Source organism: Ovis aries, chromosome 24 (assembly GCF_016772045.2).
Source record: "Ovis aries strain OAR_USU_Benz2616 breed Rambouillet chromosome 24, ARS-UI_Ramb_v3.0, whole genome shotgun sequence".
Lineage (NCBI taxonomy): Eukaryota > Metazoa > Chordata > Mammalia > Artiodactyla > Bovidae > Ovis > Ovis aries.
This window is the reverse complement of record NC_056077.1, coordinates 10,698,424-10,718,639: the sequence shown is the minus strand read 5'-3', so window position 1 is coordinate 10,718,639 and position 20,216 is coordinate 10,698,424. Positions and strand designations below refer to the sequence as shown.

The following is a 20,216-nucleotide window of genomic DNA, read 5'->3' as shown; positions in this document are numbered from 1 at the left end:
ATTCTGGGTAAGACAGAAGTAGGGATTAAAGTCAAGGCATGGATCGTCAGATTATATCAAACAAGGTAAATTTGGACATGAGGCAAGACTATGGTGTATTCTGTAGAATGTGATAAGACGAGAGTGGAGCTAAACATGCAAGGAATTCTTGAAAACACTAGGCTTATATCATAGTACTATATCACTTTGGTTTATATAATGTGCTTTGTGGAGAATGACGATTCCATCATTTAATAAAAATTAGCTCAAATCCCCATCCCCAATTCTTTCACATACTAAGTTGTTTCAGACATCTTTTAAAGTTTTCCACGGGGAGTGGGAGGGAGGTTCAAGAGAGAGGGGGCATGTGTATACCCACGGCTGATTCACACTGGTGTATGGCAGAAGCCAACATAACGTTGGAAAGCAATAATCCTCCAATTAAAACATTTTAAAAATTTCATTTAAAAGTTTTGCAATAATTGACTTGAGCATAGGTTTTAAATTTTATTAAAATTACATAAAATGAAAGGCTTCTTCATAGCACCAGCTACATTTCAGATGTCCACTAGCCGCGTGCGGCTGGCAGATACGTCCCAGACAGTGCAGGTCCCGTCACAACTGTTTTACTCGTTGTGTTTTCCCCTATTTGCCTCTCACACAGTTGGTGTTTAGTGAGTCTGTGCTGGCTGGGTAAATAAATGAATGGGAATCAGACCTGACTTCTGAGAAGGCTGAAATGAGTTTCAATTTCATTCCTCAGTAGTAGAGATGACATCAATTTCAGTCCATTTCCAGTCTCTCTCTAGAAGTGCTGGAAAGATTTATCACTCCCCAGTTTTCAACGTTTCCCCCTTCTTGGTTGATACGTTTAGTAGGATAAGTGAATGGTCTTTGTTCTTCAGAAACTTTTTTTAAAGCTTTAGATAGATCTTTGTAAGTGCTTGAAAAATGGAAGGGAGACAGACTTGGTTCAAGCAGACTGCTCTCTGAACACCCCTTCTTCCTGGAAGCTCGTGGTATACCCAGGCTTGCAGGCATCACTGCTCTTGGCATAGCTGGGCAGAAAAAGCTGATGCAGAGGTTATCGGTGGAACAAAGAAGCTGAATGCTGGATCTGTGCGCAACTGGGAGTTTAATGGTTATGCACGAACATGTTTAATTTGGAGCCCAGGGTTCAAGTGATCAAAGAGTTGAAGGCAAGTTGGCAGGGAAATTGATTGAGTTAAATGTCTTTGAAATGTGGTTTTATCCATTGATATTCTACTTTAATGCAAAGAGTATTTTGTTGGATGAGCCAAAACATTCAGGGAAGCGAAAACTCTGCCAAATACCCTACCATTTTCTATTATTGCAAAGGTTTAAATGAAATGGCATAAAATGCACTTTCCCCCCATTTTGGGAAACTATATTTTTCTTAAGGGATTAAAAACAGGCTGGCACATGTCATGATTACCAGTTGAGGCACAGTGGGGTGGTTTTGAGAATAGAAATGCTCTTATTGGAAAGTCATTCTATGAAAACGGCTGCAGATGGACCCCTGGCTAAGGCTGTTCTGAAAGGATATGGATGATGTCCAGGAAATGCCAGGCATGTGGCTGGAGGAAAGGACAAATGAGGAGAGATAGTAGGTGGAAATGGGGAGTCTTCTGGTGATGGTTGGGACGGGCGGATGGAGAGATGCTGGCCCTTGCAGGGAAGAGGTCTGAGGGCCCCTGCGGAGCGTCCTCGGCTGCCGGAGGAGGCCCCTGGCCGTTCTGCTCGCACGCTCGCTGTTCTGCAGCTTGGACAGTGGGTGAATGAGGCAGTATGAGATCGACCAGGATGCTGAGCCAGATCCCACCCTTCACTGCCGCGGTCTTTCGGGCTTGCCTTTGTTGGTTCACCCATCCCTTTATTCACTCACTTATTCCTTCGTGACAGTGTAGTGGTTGAGGCTGTGGACTCAGGATGCCTGGGTCCAAACCCTGGCTCCTCTGCTCACTGTGTCTGAGTCTCTGGGCCTCCGTGAAACGGGAGTAATAATCGCACCCACGGCAGGGAACTGTCAGGATTGAAGGCGCTGAATACATAACTTGTTTGGAACAGCGCTTGGCACATGATAAGTGCCTTATGCTACTTGTATACACTCATTTATTCATTCCAGTATCGACTGGGAACCAGGCACTCGGGGATACAATTTTGATGAAGATGACTAAGATAGTGAAATCATTAACATTTTTATAAGCATTGTGAAGAGAACAGGATGTTAAGATAGGGACTGACAAAGGGGGGTTTACTCTGGACAGGGAGACACGCTTACGCTGGGGCCTGAAGGAGCGTAGGACATGAGAACTGGAGGAAGTGTTGAGACCAGAGGGCGCAGTGTGTGCAAAGGCCTTGAGCTGGAGAAGGACCAGCATGGCTGGAGGTCGAGTGGGCTGAGATACGGCCAAAGGGGCAGACAGAGGCTGGCTGGCTTGGGAAGGATTTTATTATGAATGCATGTGGGTTGTGGTGGTTGGGGAGAGACTTGGGAGCTCTTACTCAGGGAGTGATGCGATTAGATTAAGGGTTTTAAAACAAGACTGTAACTGTTGGGAATGAACTGTGGACACAGGGAACAGTTGGAAGGCTGCTGCAGTGGTCTAGGTGAGAGAAGATGAGGCTTTGCCTGGAGCGATGGCTGTGGGGATGGAGACATGAATGGAGAGAGAAGGATGGAGTAAGGGAGAGAGGGATGGATAGATGGATAGAAAGATGGACAGAGAGAGACAGACAGATGAATGAAAGGAGAGACGGATGGGTAGATAGAGGGAGAGAGAGACAGACAGATGGCTGGAGGGAGGGAGGGGTCCACAGAGAGGTGACTGGAGGGAAGGAGGGATGAGCTGACGGAGGGAGGGGGGATGGAGACCTGATGGAATTGGCAGCACTTGCCGACACGTGGGGCTTGGGGTGATGATGAGAGAGAAGGGGAAGCACGGCTTCCAGGTTACCAGCTCGAGCAGTGGGAGGGCAGTGGTATTAGTACCCAAGATGGGGAAGAGTGGGGCGGCTGGAGGGTGCATGGAGGTTACTCCCAGCTCTGCTCGAGAGAAGAGAGCGGGGATTATCTCTTTTTGTCCCCCTGGCCCCTTTAATGTCCTCTTTCCAGAGCAGGTCAGTGGCTCATGGGAGGGGGCTGTTGCACGTCTCCTCCTGGCCTTGTCCTGGTTCCATCCGATTTGTGATTTCAGAAATGCCAGACTCGCTGGTGGGGCAGGCGGCCTCCTGCATGACTTCCTGCACAGGTGAGTCTCTCTGGAGACCTTATCACACTTCTGGTGAACTCAAGACAGGGCGGGGCAGGGGTTTGAGGAGGCGAAGCTGATCATGGCCAGGTCTAATTAGGGACAACCCCTGAGGGCCTCAGCCACATTCCCAGGGAGACCAGTGGGGAAGAGCAAGACTGGTTCTGCAAAGGCCAACCAGTCGTCAGCATTTAGAGAAGCAAATCACACACTCAGGTTAAAATGTCCTTAAACCATCCCAGCCCTGAAGCCCTGGGGCTTTCCCTCATACTCTGTGGTCCCCAGGTGGAGTAAAATCTCCAGCCAAGTGATTCTATTTGCATCTTGGGGTGGAGTAGATGAGAGAAACTGGGGGCAAATGGCTTAGAAGGAGGCATTTTTGGAATGTGAGATGTGGTTATATTTTGAGCACAAAGAAATGAACATGAACGTGTTCATTCAATTTCAAAGCCCAGGAGAAGGATGAGCTGTCATAATTAATACTTTAATGGTGTTTCGCAATTGGTCTGTGGTCTAAATAGAAGGTTCGGGAATCACAGACTCTCTGCTCTCTAGATCCAATCTACCCCAGTGTACCTCCCCCACCTCCCCACTATCTCCAGTACCTCCAGACTAGCCAGTTTTTCAGTGTTGTGTTCTGAAAAGATCAGGGAACTTGATCCAGTCCACCCCCCCGTCCCTGCTGATATCTACCAAGGCGAGGTGAGGAATCACCAGACAGCCAAGGTTTGGATTCCAGCTCTGCAACCTTGGGTAAGTTAGTTAACCTCTCTGAGCCTTGGTTTCCAACTCTGTAAGATGGAGAAAATAAGATTACCCACTTCAAAGTTGTTATGAGGCTTCCAAAAGCTAATATAAAATAGATCAGTGGTTCTCAACCAGGATGACTGTATCTACCAGGGACATTTTGCAAAGTCTGGGGACATTTTTGCTTGTCCCAACTGGGGCATGCCACTGGCGTCTGGAGATGCTGTTGAGCATCCCATAATGCACAGAATAGCCCCCACAACAGAATTATGTGATATCAAAATATTGATACCACGGAGGCTGAGAAACTCTGGAGTGTTTAGAAGAAGGCCAAGCATGCGAAACACTAGGTAACGTTGATTAAGCACTCCTTGTAATTATCTTCATTTTCTTCTTCACTCTCTTGGGGTCTGCAGCCTTCCCCTGAGCTGGGAGCAGGAAGCTCACTGGCCAGATGAGAAGGGAAGGTGACAGTTAGGATGCCTAAGTAGTTGAGGTGGAGCTGAGTCTCAGAAGGTGTCAGATTGTCAAGGTGACACCGTGTGCCCTCTCTCTGCCCTCCAGGGTCAGCTGATCCTCACCTCCCCGTGGGCACCAGATACATCTATCACTTTTCCACTAACACCAGCACCAGCCTGCAGGGGTCCCAGGTGGAGGGAAGTGGCCTTGGTCTGCAAGGCTTGGTTACCCTCAATGTGCTTGGCCCTTGCCAGATGGCCTTACAGGTGAGTATCACTGAGTAACCATGGGGTCACGGTGACATGGGGGAGGGCCATGGGGAAGCCATAGCCCCTGAAACCAAATTCAAGTGAGGGCTCTAGAGTAATATCAGAATGTGGCACCGTTCTGGTTGTAGAGGGTGCCAGGGTAGATCCAGTGTGGGGAGGAGTGGAGATTAAAGAAGTGAAGGGTATTCCTTGGAGCAGGTATAGCCACAGGATGGGATCAAGCTATGTCCTTGGGAGAATCAGTTCAGTTGAGTTGCTAAGTTGTGTCCAACTCTTTGCGACCCATGGACTGCAGCACACCAGGCTTCCCTGTCCATCACCAACTCTCAGAACTTACTCAAACTCATGTCCATCGAGTCGGTGATGCTGCCAACCATCTCATCCTCTGTCGTCCCCTTCTCCTCCTGCCTTCAATCTTTCCAAGCACCAGGGTCTTTTCTAATGAGTCAATTCTTTTCTAATGAGTCAGCTGAAGTATTGGAGCTTCAGCTTCAGCATCAGTCCTTCCAATGAATATTCAGGACTAATTTCCTTTAGGATGACTGGTTGGATCTCCTTGCAGTCCAAGGGACTCTCAAGAGTCTTCTCCAACACCACAGTTCAAAAGCATCAATTCTTTGGCATTCAGCTTTCTTTATGGCCCAACTCTCACATCCATACATGACTACTGGAAAAATCATAAATGGAGGGTCACAACTGGGAAATTGTAGGTCCCAGGGGTGAGCAAAATCAAACCAAATCAAGGCTTTGTAGGCAAAGGAGCAGACTATGACGGACAGCCCAGACCCAGTTGGGGACTCCAGGCCTGCCCTGGGCATCTCTGTACAGGCATACCACAGAAATATTGCAATTTTGATTCCAGGTCACTGAAATAAAACAAATTGAAATAAAGTGAGTCACACTAGTTTTTTGGTTTCCCAGTGTATATCAAAGTTATGTTTATACTAAATTGTAGTTTATTAAGTGTGCAATAGCATGATGTCTATAAAAAGTACATAATTAAAAAATATTACTGAAAAAAGCTAGTTATCATCTGAGCATTCAGGGAGTTGTAGTAAGATTAAAGATCACTGATCATAGACCATGCTAACAAATATAATGAAAAAGTTTGAAATATTGTTAAAACCACTAAAATGTAACACAGACATGAACAAATGCTCTTGGAAAAACTGATAGACTTGCTCAATGCAGTGTTGCCACAAACATTCAATTTGAAAAAAAAAAAAAGGCAGTATCTGGGAAGTGCAATTAAGTGGAGCATTGTAGAATGAGGTCTGCCTTAGTGGACAGTGGTGGCACTGGGTTAGGTCAAAGTGGAATTATGAGCTAGATTCTCTTGGTGGTTGTAGGTTTCTTTTTCATCAAGATTTTCCTGGAGCTTTCTCATGTTCTTGCAAGCAGAAATGCCTGACTCTTCTCTGGTCTCTTTCTGATGAAGCTCATGTGTTTCCTGGACAAAGCTTCCCACTCTGCATAAATGGCTGCCTAGTTTCCAGTAAAGTCGTATGTCCCATTTGTCATTTGTAAGGGGTTTTTGAACTGACTGGAGTGCTTGCTGATGAGAGTTTCTCAAAACTGCTTTGTTATGTTTTCATGTAGACCGCAGGATGGAGTCTTTTGTGAGGTGGCTCTGAGCGGCCTCTGACTTCTTAAACTATCCAAAATATTGGTTTTGGTCAGAATTGTCACTTTGCTGTCCTTTCATGTCCATCAAAACTGTAGGGGTTGTTTTTTCTACAGTCTTCACAAGGCAAGTTGTGTACTGCTGCAAATTTGTTTGTTTTTAGCATAAAAAAATGGATACTGTTGAATGCTGGCAAAGGTAGACAGAAGGGGCTCATTTCAGAGACTCGTGGCATAGTGAATTCCCTGGTAGTCCAGTATTTAGGACGCCATGCTTCCACTGCAGGGAGGCACAGGTTTGATCCCTTGTCAGGGAACTAAGATCCCCAAAGCCACATAGTGTGGCCAAAAAAAAAAAAAAATTGTGTCATAAATGGAAAATTTACAGCCACTTAGGCAATCCATTAAGTATATTTTTTGTAGGAAAAGGGTGAATGTAAGTATTCAGGACAATGAATTTCACAGATTGAACACTCCTGTGTAGCCACCTCCAGATCAAGAAACTCCCATAACCTCCCTCTTTCTCTCTTCCGGTCCCTTCTCCCAAAGGCTCCCTTGAGTTCCAGCACCATGGATTAGTTTTGTTCGTCTTTGAACCTCTCTTTAATGGAATCATGCAGGATGTTCTCTTTTGTGCCCGGTTTCTTCTTATTTTTTATTTTGATTTTTTTGATCATGGTAAAATATACATGATATAAAATTTATCATCATAACCATTTCAAGTGTACAATTCAATAGCAATATGTATGCTCCTGTTGTGTAACCATCACCACCCTCCACCCCTGGAATGTTTTCATCATCCTAAGCAGAAGCACTGTGCCCCTTAAATGACATACATATAGTTCATTTATTGGCTATGCTGGGTCTTTGTCGTTCCGAGTAGGCTCTCTCTAGCTGCGGTGCTTGGGTTTCTCATTGCCATGGCTTCTCTCATTTCAGAGCACGGGCTCTGAGGCACGTGGGCGTCAGCAGTTGCTGCTCTCGGAGTCTAAGCATGGGCTCTGGGCTCAGTAGTTGTGGCACACGGGCTTAGTTGCTCCACGACACGTGTGATCTTCCCAGACCAGGGATCAAACCGGTGTCCCCTGCATTGCAGGGTGGATTCACACTCTCTGGACCACCAGGGAAGGCCAGGATTAGTTACTCTGAAAACATGAAGTCACGGGGCAGTGAAACTATGCAATACTATAATGACAGACACATGTCGTCATACGTTTGTCTAAATCTATAGACTAGGAACCCTCATTTTTATCAGGGGCTTCGGGTGGTGGTTATGTATTAGTATAGGATTGGCAGTTGTGAGTAATGTCCCACTCTGGTGGGGGATGTTGATAATGCGGAAGTCAGGGGGTACATGGGAAATTTCTGTACCTTCCTCTCAGTATTGCTATGGACCTAAAACTGCGCTAATAATAATAATAATAATAAAAGTGAAATCAGTCAGCTTAGGGATGCAGGGTTTTAGAAACTGTTTTGCTTTTGGCTATTCTGGTTCTTCGCTGCTGCCTGGGCTCTTTTTCTGTTGTGACTGAAGGGCTACTGTCCAGTTGTGGTGTGCAGGCTTCTCATTTCAGTGGCTTCTCTTGTTGTGAAGCATGGGCTCGAGGGTGCTCGGGCCTCAGCAGTTGCCGCTCCCGGGCTCTAGAGCACAGGCCCAATAGTTGTGGTGCGCAGGCTTAGTTGCTCGGTAGTTTGTGGAATCTTCCTGACCTAGGGATCAACCCACATCTCCTGCATTGGCAGGCAGACTCCTTAGCACTAAGCCACCAGGGAAGCCCGGGATGCAGGTGTTAGGGGTGATTTTATTTTCCATCTTTAGAGAGTCCATCTTCTTTAGCAATAAGTACACACATGTGTGAAACCATGGTGATTTGGGGACGTCCAAGTCTTTTATTCATGGTGACAAAGCATTTTTTGTTTGCTTTGCAATCCTAGTTTATTTTTGTTTATACTGCGTAGCCATATGAATCTCTCAGTCAAACTTCCAGGGCCTTTTGGGGAAAAATGAGAAACTAATGGGGCTTCCCTGGTAGCTCAGCTGGTAAAGAATCTGCCTGCAATGCAGGACACCCAGGTTCGAGCCCTGGGTCGGGAAGATTCCCTGGAGAAAGGGATAGGCTACCCACTCCAGTATTCTTGGGCTTCCCTGGTGGTTCAGCTGGTAAAGAATCTACCTGCAATGCGGAAGAAGCTAATGAGAACTTTCTGTACAGTGAGTGGGGAGCGGAGGGGCCTGACTGTTTAAATTATTTACCCTGGAGATATTCAACAGCTACCACCTGACATTAGAACCTTCTGCTCAAGGGGCGGATCTCCCTGCCTACCCCTCCCTCACCAGCATGAATCACGAGGGGGCCCAGAACTACTTTAGGTGGGGGGGAGGGGGTGCTGGTGTGGTCCTGGAATATCCCAGGAGAGGTCACCAACTCAGCGCCTCCTGCTTCAGCTCCAGCACTTCCAGCTGACATCCATCCTGGGGTCCAAGGTGGAAGTTCTGAAGCAGTCAGAGAGTCTGAGGTAAGACACTGGGCCTTGCTCCCCCTGGGGCTGCATATGTGAGCCCGGCTCCCTTTTCCGATGGCCACTGGGCACTGGGTGTGCCAGACTGTATTGAAAGAATCCAATTAGGGTAACCCCTCTACAGCAGAGAAAGGCCATTTTGGATCAAAGTTCAAAGAGGATTCCATCTTTGTTTTGACCTTGTAAACACCCAGGCCACTGATGAGGACCACTAGGAGTTATTGTGATGTGGGAGCCTTGAGTGGCTCCAAAGAGCTTCGGATGGCCTTCCCTTATCTGGACGAAGAACTCTTGCCCCATATTTACCTGGCCGTCACTCTCAGCATGTCCAGATTTTATGTTTGCACAGCACCCTCTGGGCTTCATCCTTAAGAACATTCTGGAAGACACTGGGCACCCATTGAGGCCTGCCCTTCTCCTCCCCCATGCTGAGATGGGGGATTTTCCTGGAGACCCATAGCTTCTTTCTCCCTTCCCCAGCCAAGCTCCCCTTGGTGACCCAGCCAAGCCTGGAATTCTCCCTTGGCGTGTTTCCCAGGGACTCCTGACAGTGGCTTCCTGGCCACAAAGCTCGGTCCAGCCCCCAGTCTGAAGACAAGCCCATCTCTGCAGATTCCTCTTCCTTTTTGATTGCAAATTCATTTGTTAAAAAAAAATAATAAAGCCTTTGTGCAGGGATACAGGGATGGGGGAGCTGCCAGGGGCAAATGGATCCCCACTGAAAAGCTTAGAGGGGTCCTCTCCGAGGGGGCAGGGAGGGCTATTGTCCCTGGGGAGTCTCATCAGAAATGCTAAGTCAGTGCCCAGGGCTGTCAGCTCCTGGAGAGACCAGACTGACATTAGTTATTCTAGAAGGGGCGGGAGCCATTAGCATTTCTCTTGAGGCCTGAGGCCCTAGGGGCTGCCACGGTGGGTGGGGGGCAGGGGCAGACTCCACGTGGAGCTGGGGAGGGGTCAGTGACCTCCCTGGGGAAGTTCAGTAGGGACACTTGTGTCCCCCAAAGTTCTGCTTACTGGCTGGTTGGTGGGGTTTGGGGCTTTGCCAGTTTCCCCTTCATCATGGGGCACCTCCTTCTTCAACGCTCCCCACACAAAGAGGAGTACTCCCCAAGCCCTCGCCCCCAACCTGCCCTATCCTCTCCCTCACCAGGCCATACCAGACACAGGCTCCTGGTCTGGGTCAGGTGAGGGGCGACGGGAAGAGCACTGGGCTCAATTCTGGACCCAGCTCCTCCCAGACTTGCTGTGTGATCCTCTCCGGTCGCTCTCCCTCTCTGGGCCTTGTTTCCTCCTTTCTACAGTGCTGGAGCCTAAGTCGCTTCTGCTGTGGTCCGTGTGCGGGATGGAAAAGAATTTCCAGACACCAGGCAGAATGAGAGGAGAATAAAGTTTAGCAGAGTGGGAGACCCTGATAGAACAGCAGGCTGGCTCAAGGGAGAGCCGAACCTTTTTGCAGGCGAGCAGCCACTTTTTTAGAGCCTCAAGACAGAAAATTCCTACTGGAAGGGTGGCATTATGTGATTGGTTAGGATGCTATAGGGTGGGTAATAAAGTTGGTATTTTACCTAATAGGGGGTCAGGGTTAGATCTGGAGGCTCATGGCAACAATTGCTATGGGGTTTGGTCAGTTCCAGAGATTTTTAACCTGTGACCATGGTGCTGCTGCTGCTGCTGCTAAGTCGCTTCAGTCGTGTCCGACTGAGTGCAACCCCATAGACGGCAGCCCACCAGGCTCCCCCGTCCCTGGGATTCTCCAGGCAAGAACACTGGAGTGGGTTGCCATTTCCTTCTCCAATGCATGGAAGTGAAAAGTGAAAGTGAAGTCACTCAGTCGTGTCTGACTCTTAGCGACCCCATGGACTGCAGCCTACCAGGCTCCTCTGTCCATGGGATTTTCCAGGCAAGAGTGCTGGAGTGGGTTGCCACTGCTTTCTCTGACCTTGGTGCAGGGCTCCACAACTTCCAGCTCAGGGTGTCTGAGACCGGTGACCCCAGAGCCATCCTGCCTGGGTTCAAATCCCAGCTGTGGCCCTGAACAAGTCACCTTATCGCTCAGAGCCTCAGGTTCCTTCCTGAATATATAATGTGAATGGGCTGGGAAAATAAGAAGTTTTGCAATGCAGGACGCCCTGGGAAGCTCAGCTTTTTCTTTTTTTTCAAGCTGGGTTCACCCATTTTATTCAGGTGGCGGCAAGGCTGGGAGTAGCTTCAAGCATGGACTTGGCTGTCTTTTGTGAGGTTTCGTTGAGACCTGGCTGGAGAGCTGAGCTGAGTTAGGAAGCCAGGCCATTTGAGCGGGGTTTGGGGATAGCTGGGTGCTTCCTAAGGGACTGACCTATGGGAGCGGCCCACGCTGGAGGGGCAAGGTTGTGGTGGCAGAGAAGAGGTGGCCTGGGGCCTTAGATGGGCCTCCCTGATGCCCGCCCCCACGCAGCGCTGTCCTGGGCCGGGCGCCACTGCGCTTCGTCCTGCAAGCGGGGCGCGTGGTCCGCCTGTGCCCTGCCCGAGCCGAGCCGCGCTGGGCCCTGAACGTGAAGCGAGCGGTGCTGAGCCTCCTGCAGGGTCATCCGGGTGTCCGTGACCCCCACACTGTGGAGGAGGTGAGTTCTGAGTCTTGAGAGCCGGGTGGGTGATGGAGTGATGGGGAGCAGGGCGCTGACTGGGTCCCACTCGCCCAGGTGGACATCCTGGGCAGGTGTCCCACCACGTACCAGCAACTCGGAAGCAGGCTGCACAAGACCAAGGCCCTGGCGCGGTGCTCCCTGCGCAGGGTGCGCGCCTCCCTGCGCTCGCAGGCCCTGCCCGCCGCCAACGCCGAGGAGGTGAGAGCCGGGCTCTGTCCTTCCCCTCCCCCACTTCCTCATCTCTCATCCTCCTCTCCCCCACCCTCTAAGGCTCCGCCACTTTCCCGTCCCTCGTCTTCCCCTCTCCTTCTCTCTCCCTTCTCCTTTTCTCTCCTTCATGGTTCCCTGCAGATGAAAGTGTTGTGTAAACAGTTCAGTTCAGTCGCTCAGTTGTGTCCAACTCTTTGGAACCCCATGCACCACACCCCATGGAGTACACCAGGCCTCCCTATCAATTACCAACTCTCGAGTTTGCTCAAACTAATGTCCATTGAGTTGGTGATGCCACCCAACCATCTCATCCTCTGTTGTCCCCTTCTCCTCCTGCCTTCAATCTTTCCCAGCATCAGGGTCTTTTCAAATGAGTCAACTCTTCGCATCAGATGGCCAAAGTATTGGAGTTTCAGCTTTAGCCTCAGTCCTTCCAATGAACAGTCAGGACTGATTTCCTACAGAATGGGCTGGTTGGATCTCCTTGCAGTCCAAGGGACTCTCAAGAGTATTCTCCAACACCACAGTGTAAACAGTAGGCATCTATATAAGGATAGGAGGTGATCACTGTTAACATGACTAATACAGAGTCTCAGCATCTAGAAGCGGCTGCAGGCACCGGCTTTCTTCATTTTCCAATTGAGGCTTTATCCTTCCTCTCCTTGGGGTGACCTGTGACTGCTCTTTCTTGCCTCCCTTGGTCTCCCACCTCTGTCTATGGGGAGGGGGATCCTGAAGCTCCAAGGTAGTCCCCAGTGGGCTTCCCCCAGCCTTGCCTGTTGCTACCAATTTGAGGGTTACGGGGGGTTCCCTTACTCCCAAGGCCTGCCTGAGCCTCTGCCTCTTCCCCACATGGTCCAGCAGTCTGGCCTGGCCTCCCATCTGACCTGCGTCCAGAGTTTGCAGGCTGGTGTGCTGCGGGAGGCCTCCTGCACGCAGCTGGACACTGCGGGGCCCCTCTCCAGGGAGGCAAGTGCTGTGCTGATGTGGACCTTTTCCTCGCTCTCCCTGCAGCAGGAGGTACCCCAGGACCCTGCTGTCACAGGTGATGGGGGTAGGGATGGGGGGGTGGCCCCTGGACCCTTAGGTGAGCCTCCCAGTCTCCTCTGACCAGAGGGGCTCCAGCAAGCAGAGGCTCCACTGCTGTGTCCCTGTCTGGACACCCTTGAACACCTTCTGAAAGTGGCCATTGTCAGGGTTGGCCTCTTTTTCTAGAAGTTTCTGTCGGCTCACATGGCTCTCAGGCTTGGTCTTGGCTTCCTCTCTGGGCTGTTCTCAGGGGAGATGGCATCTTCTGGTTCCCAGCTTTTGTGGGAGAATCTACCTTACCCCTGACGACCCTACGACTTGACCATTTTGGGGGCGAGCTGACTCAGGTTTCCTGATTTTCTGGAAAGTTCCTGACAACATAGAGCATCCCCTGGTGCATGGTTCCCTTCTATGAGCTTTGTACAGAGAGAAACAAAGCAAGGCATGCATCTGAGGGAAAGAGATATATATTTTTTCTACGGTGAAAAAAATGGCTGTCTCCCTGAATCAGGAAATAAGGATGGTTAATTCTTACTGCTGACAGTTTGGAAGGATTTACTGTGGGCCAGTATCTGTGCTGAGTGCTTTATGTGGATTATTTAACTTAATTCTCATCATGACCCCATTAGGAAGTTACTGTTGTTTTAGTTATATTTTTTTCACTGAAGGCCAAGAGGTAAAAATGACGTGTCTGAAGTCACAGCTAATGAGAGGCAGAGCTGGGACTTGGGCCTGTGGGGTCTTTTCTACAGCCCTGGTGGATAATCAGGTTTGTCTCAGAGAACAGACTCGCTGCCTGCACCAGCCCAGGGAGAAGCCAGAAGATGGGGACTGAAGCCCTGGGTCTTCCCAGCATTCCGTTTGGTTCCGTGGAGCACAGGCTGAGATCCTAGGCTGACCTGCCCCCCAAGGCTCCCTCAAACACAGACGCTGGCCATGACTGGGGCATCTAGTTTCGGGACCTGCCTGCAGGTTGACCATTGAGTTGAATGAGCTTTTCATTTTTTTTTTAAACAGGTGTCATTGAGATGTAATTCACATACTGTGTAGTTCATGCATTTAAAGTAAATAATTCAGTGGCTTCTAAGGGTCAGAGTTGTCCATCCATCATCAGAATCGACTTTATGACATTTTCGTCACCCCAGAAGAAACCTTGCACCCTTTGGCCATCACCTCCTGTTCCCCCAATTCCTGGCAACCACGAATCTGCTTTCTATCTCTAGATTTTCCCATCCTGGACAGTTTGTATAAATAGAATGAGATAGTGTGTGACCTTTTTTATAACTGGCTTCTTTCACTTCCCATAGGTTTTTCCTGTGGGATGAACCTGTCTTCCCAAGGTTCATCCGTGTTGTAGCATGTATCAGTTTCATTTCTTTCTCTTGCTGGAGGAGGTTTCCATGTGTCCTCTGGCAATCCCCAGAGGGTTTTGGGGGTCCCCTTATTGGGCCCGTTGCTTACTGATGGGCGCATGGACCGTCTTTCGCTGTCAGCAGTAATGCTGGCATGATTTTCTTGGATGTGTTCCCCTCCCCTGTTGCCAGAAACAAACTGGAGGAAGCCTTGGCCGGTGTGGGTGTGGCTCCCAGGCCTCCTTCCACTCACTCTGACATTTCCCCCAATGCGGTCATCCCTGCCAAGACCTTCTCACCTCAGATTCACACGGTGGAGACTTAGCCCCGAGCAGCTTGTTGTACGAGTGGGAGGAGACCCCGTCCCAAGCTACGGTGGCCACAGGGGCTGCATCAGTGAGGAGGCTGTGCCTGGCTCGGGCCACAAGCTTTGAGGTAAGTGGCTTCTCCAGCCCTGGGGCCCTGGGACAGCCTCTTCTTCCTACCAGATCCTTTAAGGTCTACTTGGTAGAATACTCAATATTAGTGCTGCTGTGTGCTGTTGGGCAGGTTATGCACTGCACAGCTGTGCCTGGTTGGGAAAGCGAGAGGAAGAACTCTAGCAGGTGTGTGCAAACCTGACCTAGTGCTGATTGGGTAAGAGCCTGGAGGAGGCCTCCTTCTCATCAGTCTGTCTGTGGGCACATGGGCCTTTTGGGCCCCAGACTAACCTTCTGGACCTGGCCTGTCCTAGAGATCTCTCAGGACACACACACACACACACACACACACACACACACACACACTGCATACGCACACCCCGCACACGCACACCCCCCCACACACACAATCTGGAGGATGAAGTGGCAACACACACACACCCCCCACATACCCACCCCAGCCCACACACAGTCTGGAGGGAAAAATGGCAACCCACTCCAGTATTCTTGCCAGGATAATCCCACGGAGAGGAGAGTCTGGTGGGCTGTAGTCCATGGGGTCACAAAAGAATCAGACATGACTTAGTGACTAAGCAACAACGAATACACACACACAAGAATGTACTGAGACTTCCCTGGCAGTCCAGCCGTTAAGACTCTGCACTTTCACTGCTGAGGACCTGAATTCGATCCCTGATTGGGGTACTAAGATTCCACAAGCTGCACGGTGGCCAAAAAACCGGAATACATTGAATTTGTATAAACTATATTGAACATGTAGTCAGTAAATATAGACTATATATATGTATGTATTGAAGACTCATAGGCACACACACACATTGTACATTTTGCGTGTGCATAGAAGAGACACGCTTGCAGCTGCTCTTTACTGTTTCGGGGACCGGGAGCCAAGGCCCCAGCTCATTGCTGTCTGGAACCCCTGACCTGGGGGGCTCTGTGGGGGTCAGAGAGCAGCCCAAAGGAGAGGGCCCTCAGCCCCGTGAGGTGATGCTCCATGCCTGTGGCTAGAGGGTGACAACTGGCTGTTCGCCCAGGCATCCTGGCCTCCTGACCCCTTGGGACGCCCCATGCACTGTCGGATGCTTAGCCGCCTCCCTGACCTCTGTCCACCAGTGTCAGCATCACCTCCAATCCTGTCACAGTAACCCAGTGTCTCCAGATGTTACCTGGGTTCCCTGGGGAGCACGCTCACCCCCCCCCCCCCCACTGAGAGCCACTGCTCTGCCTCCTGTGTTCCAACCTGCCTCCTTCCATCTGGCCCCAGAGCCTCACCCCCGGCCCCCTGACCGGGCATTTCCCCCGCAGAGGCAGCTCAGGGCCAGGCATGTCGCGGGCCTGTCTCCCCTCCTGCAGCCTGGCAGTGCTGGCCCCAGAGGGCGCGGGGCGGCTGTCCTGTCTTTATAGCACTAACAAGGAAGCAAATTGTTCCCACCAGGGAGGTCCCCTGGGCTGGGGTGAGTTGCTGAGGACTTTGTTCCTGAACACTGCTTCTTGGGGATGCCTGAGTGCACATCAGAGTGCTTCGCATCCCTCTCCCCGGGGGAGGGCCCACCGGTTACCAGGGGGATGGCCCGTGGGCTTCGGCTGGGAATGCCTTTGCCCCACGCCATTGTTGGTGGGCAGGAGACAAGATGGGTTTTTCGGTTTGGAAACAAAACCTGGGCTTGGGACTCAATAGAGAGCAAATTCCCCAGCCTGACCCTCTGCAGAGAGGCCCCGGGGATTTCGATGTGGGGGGCAGAGGCCTGGGGTGGCCAAGAGCCTGGTGGAGTGAAGGAGAGGGTGGGGAGAGAAGGTGGGCAGGTCAGTGCCCCCGCGCCCCCAGGCTGCCAGGGAGGACGCCTGAGGAGGGCACAGCTCCTGACCACCATCTGGGGTACTCAGAATAGAGCACTCACATCACAGACACTGACTCACCACCGACTGTGTACAGCCAAGTGTGGACGGTGGTGTGCCAGGCTGGCTTATACAGACTTGCCAGAGCTGATGGCTAGCCTCTGGACATCCTGCAGGTTGGTTGCTAAGCAGACATCACCAGAGATGAAGTTATACTCTAATGAGAGTCTACTGTATAGCATGGGGAACTTTATCGGTGGTCTGTGGTGAACTAGACGGCTGCTGGAGCTAACTCGCTTCAGTCGTGTCTGACTCTGCGACCCCCATGAACTGTAGCCCACCAGGCTCCTCTGTCCATGGGGATTCTCCAGGCAAGAATCCTGGAGGGGATTGCCATGCCCTCCTCCAGGGGAATCTTCCCAACCCAGGGATTGAACCCAGGTCTCCTGCATTGCAGGTGGATTACCCTCTGAGCCACCAGGGAAGCAACAATACTCCAATTAAACAAAGGACTGGGAACTTCCCTTGTGGTCCAGTGGCTAAGACACTGCACTCCCAATGCAGGGGACCAGGGTTCGATCCCTGATCAGGGAACTAGATCCCACATACTGTAACTAAAGAACCTGCATGTCATAGTGAAGATCAAAGATCCCGCATGCTGCAACTAAGATCTGGTGTAGTGAAATAAATAAAAATATTAGAAAAAAATTAAAACAACAACAAAGGACTGTTATACCCATTTACAGTGAAAATGAACCATATTCAAAACGAAGGTAATGAGTACTCAGTATCATCGTCTGCTAGTTATTTCTCTGCATTTTAATCTTTGCGCTGGTGGTCACTGGCGTCCACTGTGGCTTAGAAACAGGGTGCAGTGGCTTGCTTCTGTGCAGCGACTGCACGTCCGCCTTCAGCGATGGCACCTGGGCTGCTGGTAACGGCCACAGTGGGGGTACTGATACCACGGGAGCTGTCAATTGGGGCTTTTTATCTCCCCTCTCCAGGGCCTTGAGTACAGGATGCTGGTTAAGAGCGTGGGTTCAAGTCTCAGCTCTGCCACTTAGTAGCCCTGTGGCTGCTGTCACCTGCCTTAAGTGCTCTGTTAAGTGAGGAGAGTCACGGCCCCTTGTAGGGTCAAGGTCAGATGAAGTGATGCCTGTAACGTGCCTGGCCCACAGTGGAGGCTCCACGCAAAGCAGCCATTGTTGTTATTACTGTTGTACATCGATGTTGCTGAGGAGGGCATGGCGACCCACTCCAGCATTCTTGGCTGGAGAATCCCATGGACAGAGAAGCCTGGCGGGCTATAGTCCATAGAGTCACAAAGAGTTGGACACGACTGAAGTGCCCACATCCGCACACCCACACCAGCTCCACCAGCAAAAGTCACATAGTCGGGATGCTGCCTACCCTGGGGCAGACACTCTGGAGGGAGGGTTGGCCCACGAGGCCTGTTTCCCGTTTGCATCCGGTTGTAGTCAAGCTGTGTGCATGGAACTCAGTCCCAGCCGCTGAGAGCAGAGGAGGCCTGAGTGACGCAAGCCCATCCCTGCAGCCGTGGACCCCTGGCTGGGTGGGGTGAAGACTCACTCTTGGCCTTGACCAAACCCAGCAGGAAGCCAGGAACCTCATCACTCTTTCTGTGGCTTTGGGTTTGGGCTGAGGCAACAAATCTGAGACTGAGGGGGCACGGAGGAGGGAAGACAGGATGTGGGGCCAGCATCCCAAACCCACTATCTCCTGAAACTCCTGAGAGGTGTGGGCTCTGAATAGAGTCCTTTATTTCCTTGAGTGTTTGGAGACTTGGTGACTGTGCTGGTCAGACCTGTAGACAAGGGGTGAAAGCTGCAAACCCCTGCCGATTAGCCATTATCACTGTTCATAATTCTGAAAAACGTTCACAAATTTTTTTAGTTGGAAATATCAGAAGCTTTGTGAAATAAGGTAGGACTCGTTATAATAATTACGATCATTGTAACATGTTATTAGTTGCTCAGTTGTGTCTGACTCTCTTGCGACCCCGTTGACTGTAGACTGTCAGGCATCTCTGTCCATGGGATTTCCCAGGCAGGAATACTGGAGTGGGTTGTCATATGCTTCTCCAGGGGATCTTCCTGACCCAGCGATTGAAACCCCGTCTCCTACAAGTCTCCTGAATTGCAGGTGGATTCTTTCCCACTAAGTCACTGAGCTTTTATTAGAGCATAAAGTCCACGAATATACACGCCATCTCTCCTTTTCACCCCCGTGTCCCTGGCCCAGGTATGCCTGGCACATAGTAGGTGCCCAATAAATGCTTGTTAAACTAAAATATAAAAATGGCCCAGCCTGTGTGCCAGGCGCTTGGGATTCAGTGGAAAGAAACCCATATGAGCAGCCTCATCTCTTTGGGTCTGTGAAGCTGTGGGAGATACTGGAGTTCCCACCTTCTCTGCAGCCATGTTGATGGCTCAGCTGGTAAAGAATCTGCCTGCAATGCAGGAGACATGGGTTCGATCCCTGTGTCGGGAAGATCCCCTGGAGAAGGGAATGGCGACCACTCCAGGATTCTCACCCAGAGAGTCTTGTGGACCGAGGAGCCTGGGGGGGCTACAGTCCATGGTGTTGCAAAGAGTCGGACACAACTGAGCGACCAAGCACATCTGGAGACGGGGGGATGGATGAGGTGACCTTTGGGGTTCGAGTCTCTCACGCTGCCCCGTCTGATTTCCAGGCCACAGAACTGTTCCTGACGCTGGTGTCTGAGCTCCGAGGCCTCTCTGTGGATGAGCTCATGGAACTCTGGGGACTTTCTTTTAAATGCCGAGACAACTGGTAAGGGCCTGTCCCTGAATTGGGGGCTGGGCCAGGAGTTGGCTGAGGGGTCCTGGTGGGGCTGGATAAGCTTGCTGCTGTCCTAGGTTGCCATCGAGAGATGGATAGTGATATTTCAGCTCAACCCTGTGATATGTTATCTCATTCCTGACTTGTCCTTCAGTCTGGGGACATCTGCCAAGAAGACGATTAAGCAGGGAGCTTGGAGGTTCCCACGGGGGCTGGAGACTGGAGGCTGCAGGGCCTGGTGGGATAAAGACAGGCATTGTTCCCTTCCGACACAGGGTCCCTCTGGCAGGGAGCTGGAATTAGCATTCCAATGCGCCTTGGGTTCCCTTCTGCTGGGAGTGGGGGGTGCTGGGCAGGGCTGGGATCCACCCCCACCCCTTGCTGATGTGGGGCCAGCAAGGGGTGTAGAGAGACCCCAAGGGTGGAGGGGAAGTTCTGAGGTCCTGCCTCTAGGGGCAGAGGACTGTAGAGGGTCGAGGGGGGAAACCTGTAGCTCCTTTCCCAAGTTCAGCTATTCACTAGATCCAGATTTCAGGTCCGTGAGCTTTTCAAAGGCTCTCAGATCTTGAGACCTGAAAAATATTTTATTGACTCAGAAATAAGAAAGAACCCCCCCCCAAACCCCTGCCGCCCACCATATCAACATTGTTGTTTAGTTGCTAAGTTGTGTCTGATTCTTTGCAACCCCATCTTAGCCCACCAGGCTTCTCTGTCCGTGGGATTTCCCAGGCAAGAATGCTGGAGTGGGTTGCCGTTTCTCTGTCCAGGAGGTCTTCCTGACCCAGGGATTGAACCTGCATTACGGGCAGATTCTTTACCACTGAGCCACCAGTGTGTTAATCGCTCAGTCGTGTCTGACTCTTTGTGACCCCATGGATTGTAGCCCACCAGGCTCCTCTGTCCATGGGAATTCTGCAGGCAAAAATACTGGAGTGGGTAGCCATTCCCTTCTTCAGGGGATCTTCCAAATCCAGGGATCAAACTCAGGTCTCCTGCATTGCAGGCAGATTCTTCAGACAGTCTGAGCCACCAG

At 50.8% G+C, this 20,216-nt stretch overlaps 1 protein-coding gene across 3 annotated transcripts in view; it reads left to right on the top strand.

The window, feature by feature from the left end:
* Window positions 1–2,999: 2,999 nt before the first annotated feature.
* LOC105604659 (uncharacterized) overlaps window positions 3,000–20,216 on the top strand; it is a 166,254-nt gene continuing 149,037 nt past the window's right edge. Inside the window, exons 1-8 of one of the 3 annotated variants that reach the window (XM_060405889.1) lie at window positions 3,000–3,251; window positions 4,563–4,723; window positions 8,796–8,866; window positions 11,304–11,469; window positions 11,548–11,691; window positions 12,565–12,748; window positions 14,374–14,519; window positions 19,074–19,174. In XM_060405889.1, coding sequence (XP_060261872.1) covers window positions 3,101–3,251; window positions 4,563–4,723; window positions 8,796–8,866; window positions 11,304–11,469; window positions 11,548–11,691; window positions 12,565–12,748; window positions 14,374–14,519; window positions 19,074–19,174 — 1,124 coding nt within the window. In that variant the 5' untranslated portion in view covers window positions 3,000–3,100. The remainder of the gene's footprint in view (window positions 3,252–4,562; window positions 4,724–8,795; window positions 8,867–11,303; window positions 11,470–11,547; window positions 11,692–12,564; window positions 12,749–14,373; window positions 14,520–19,073; window positions 19,175–20,216) is intronic. The other 2 variants (XR_009598382.1, XM_060405888.1) reach the window with 2 other exon arrangements.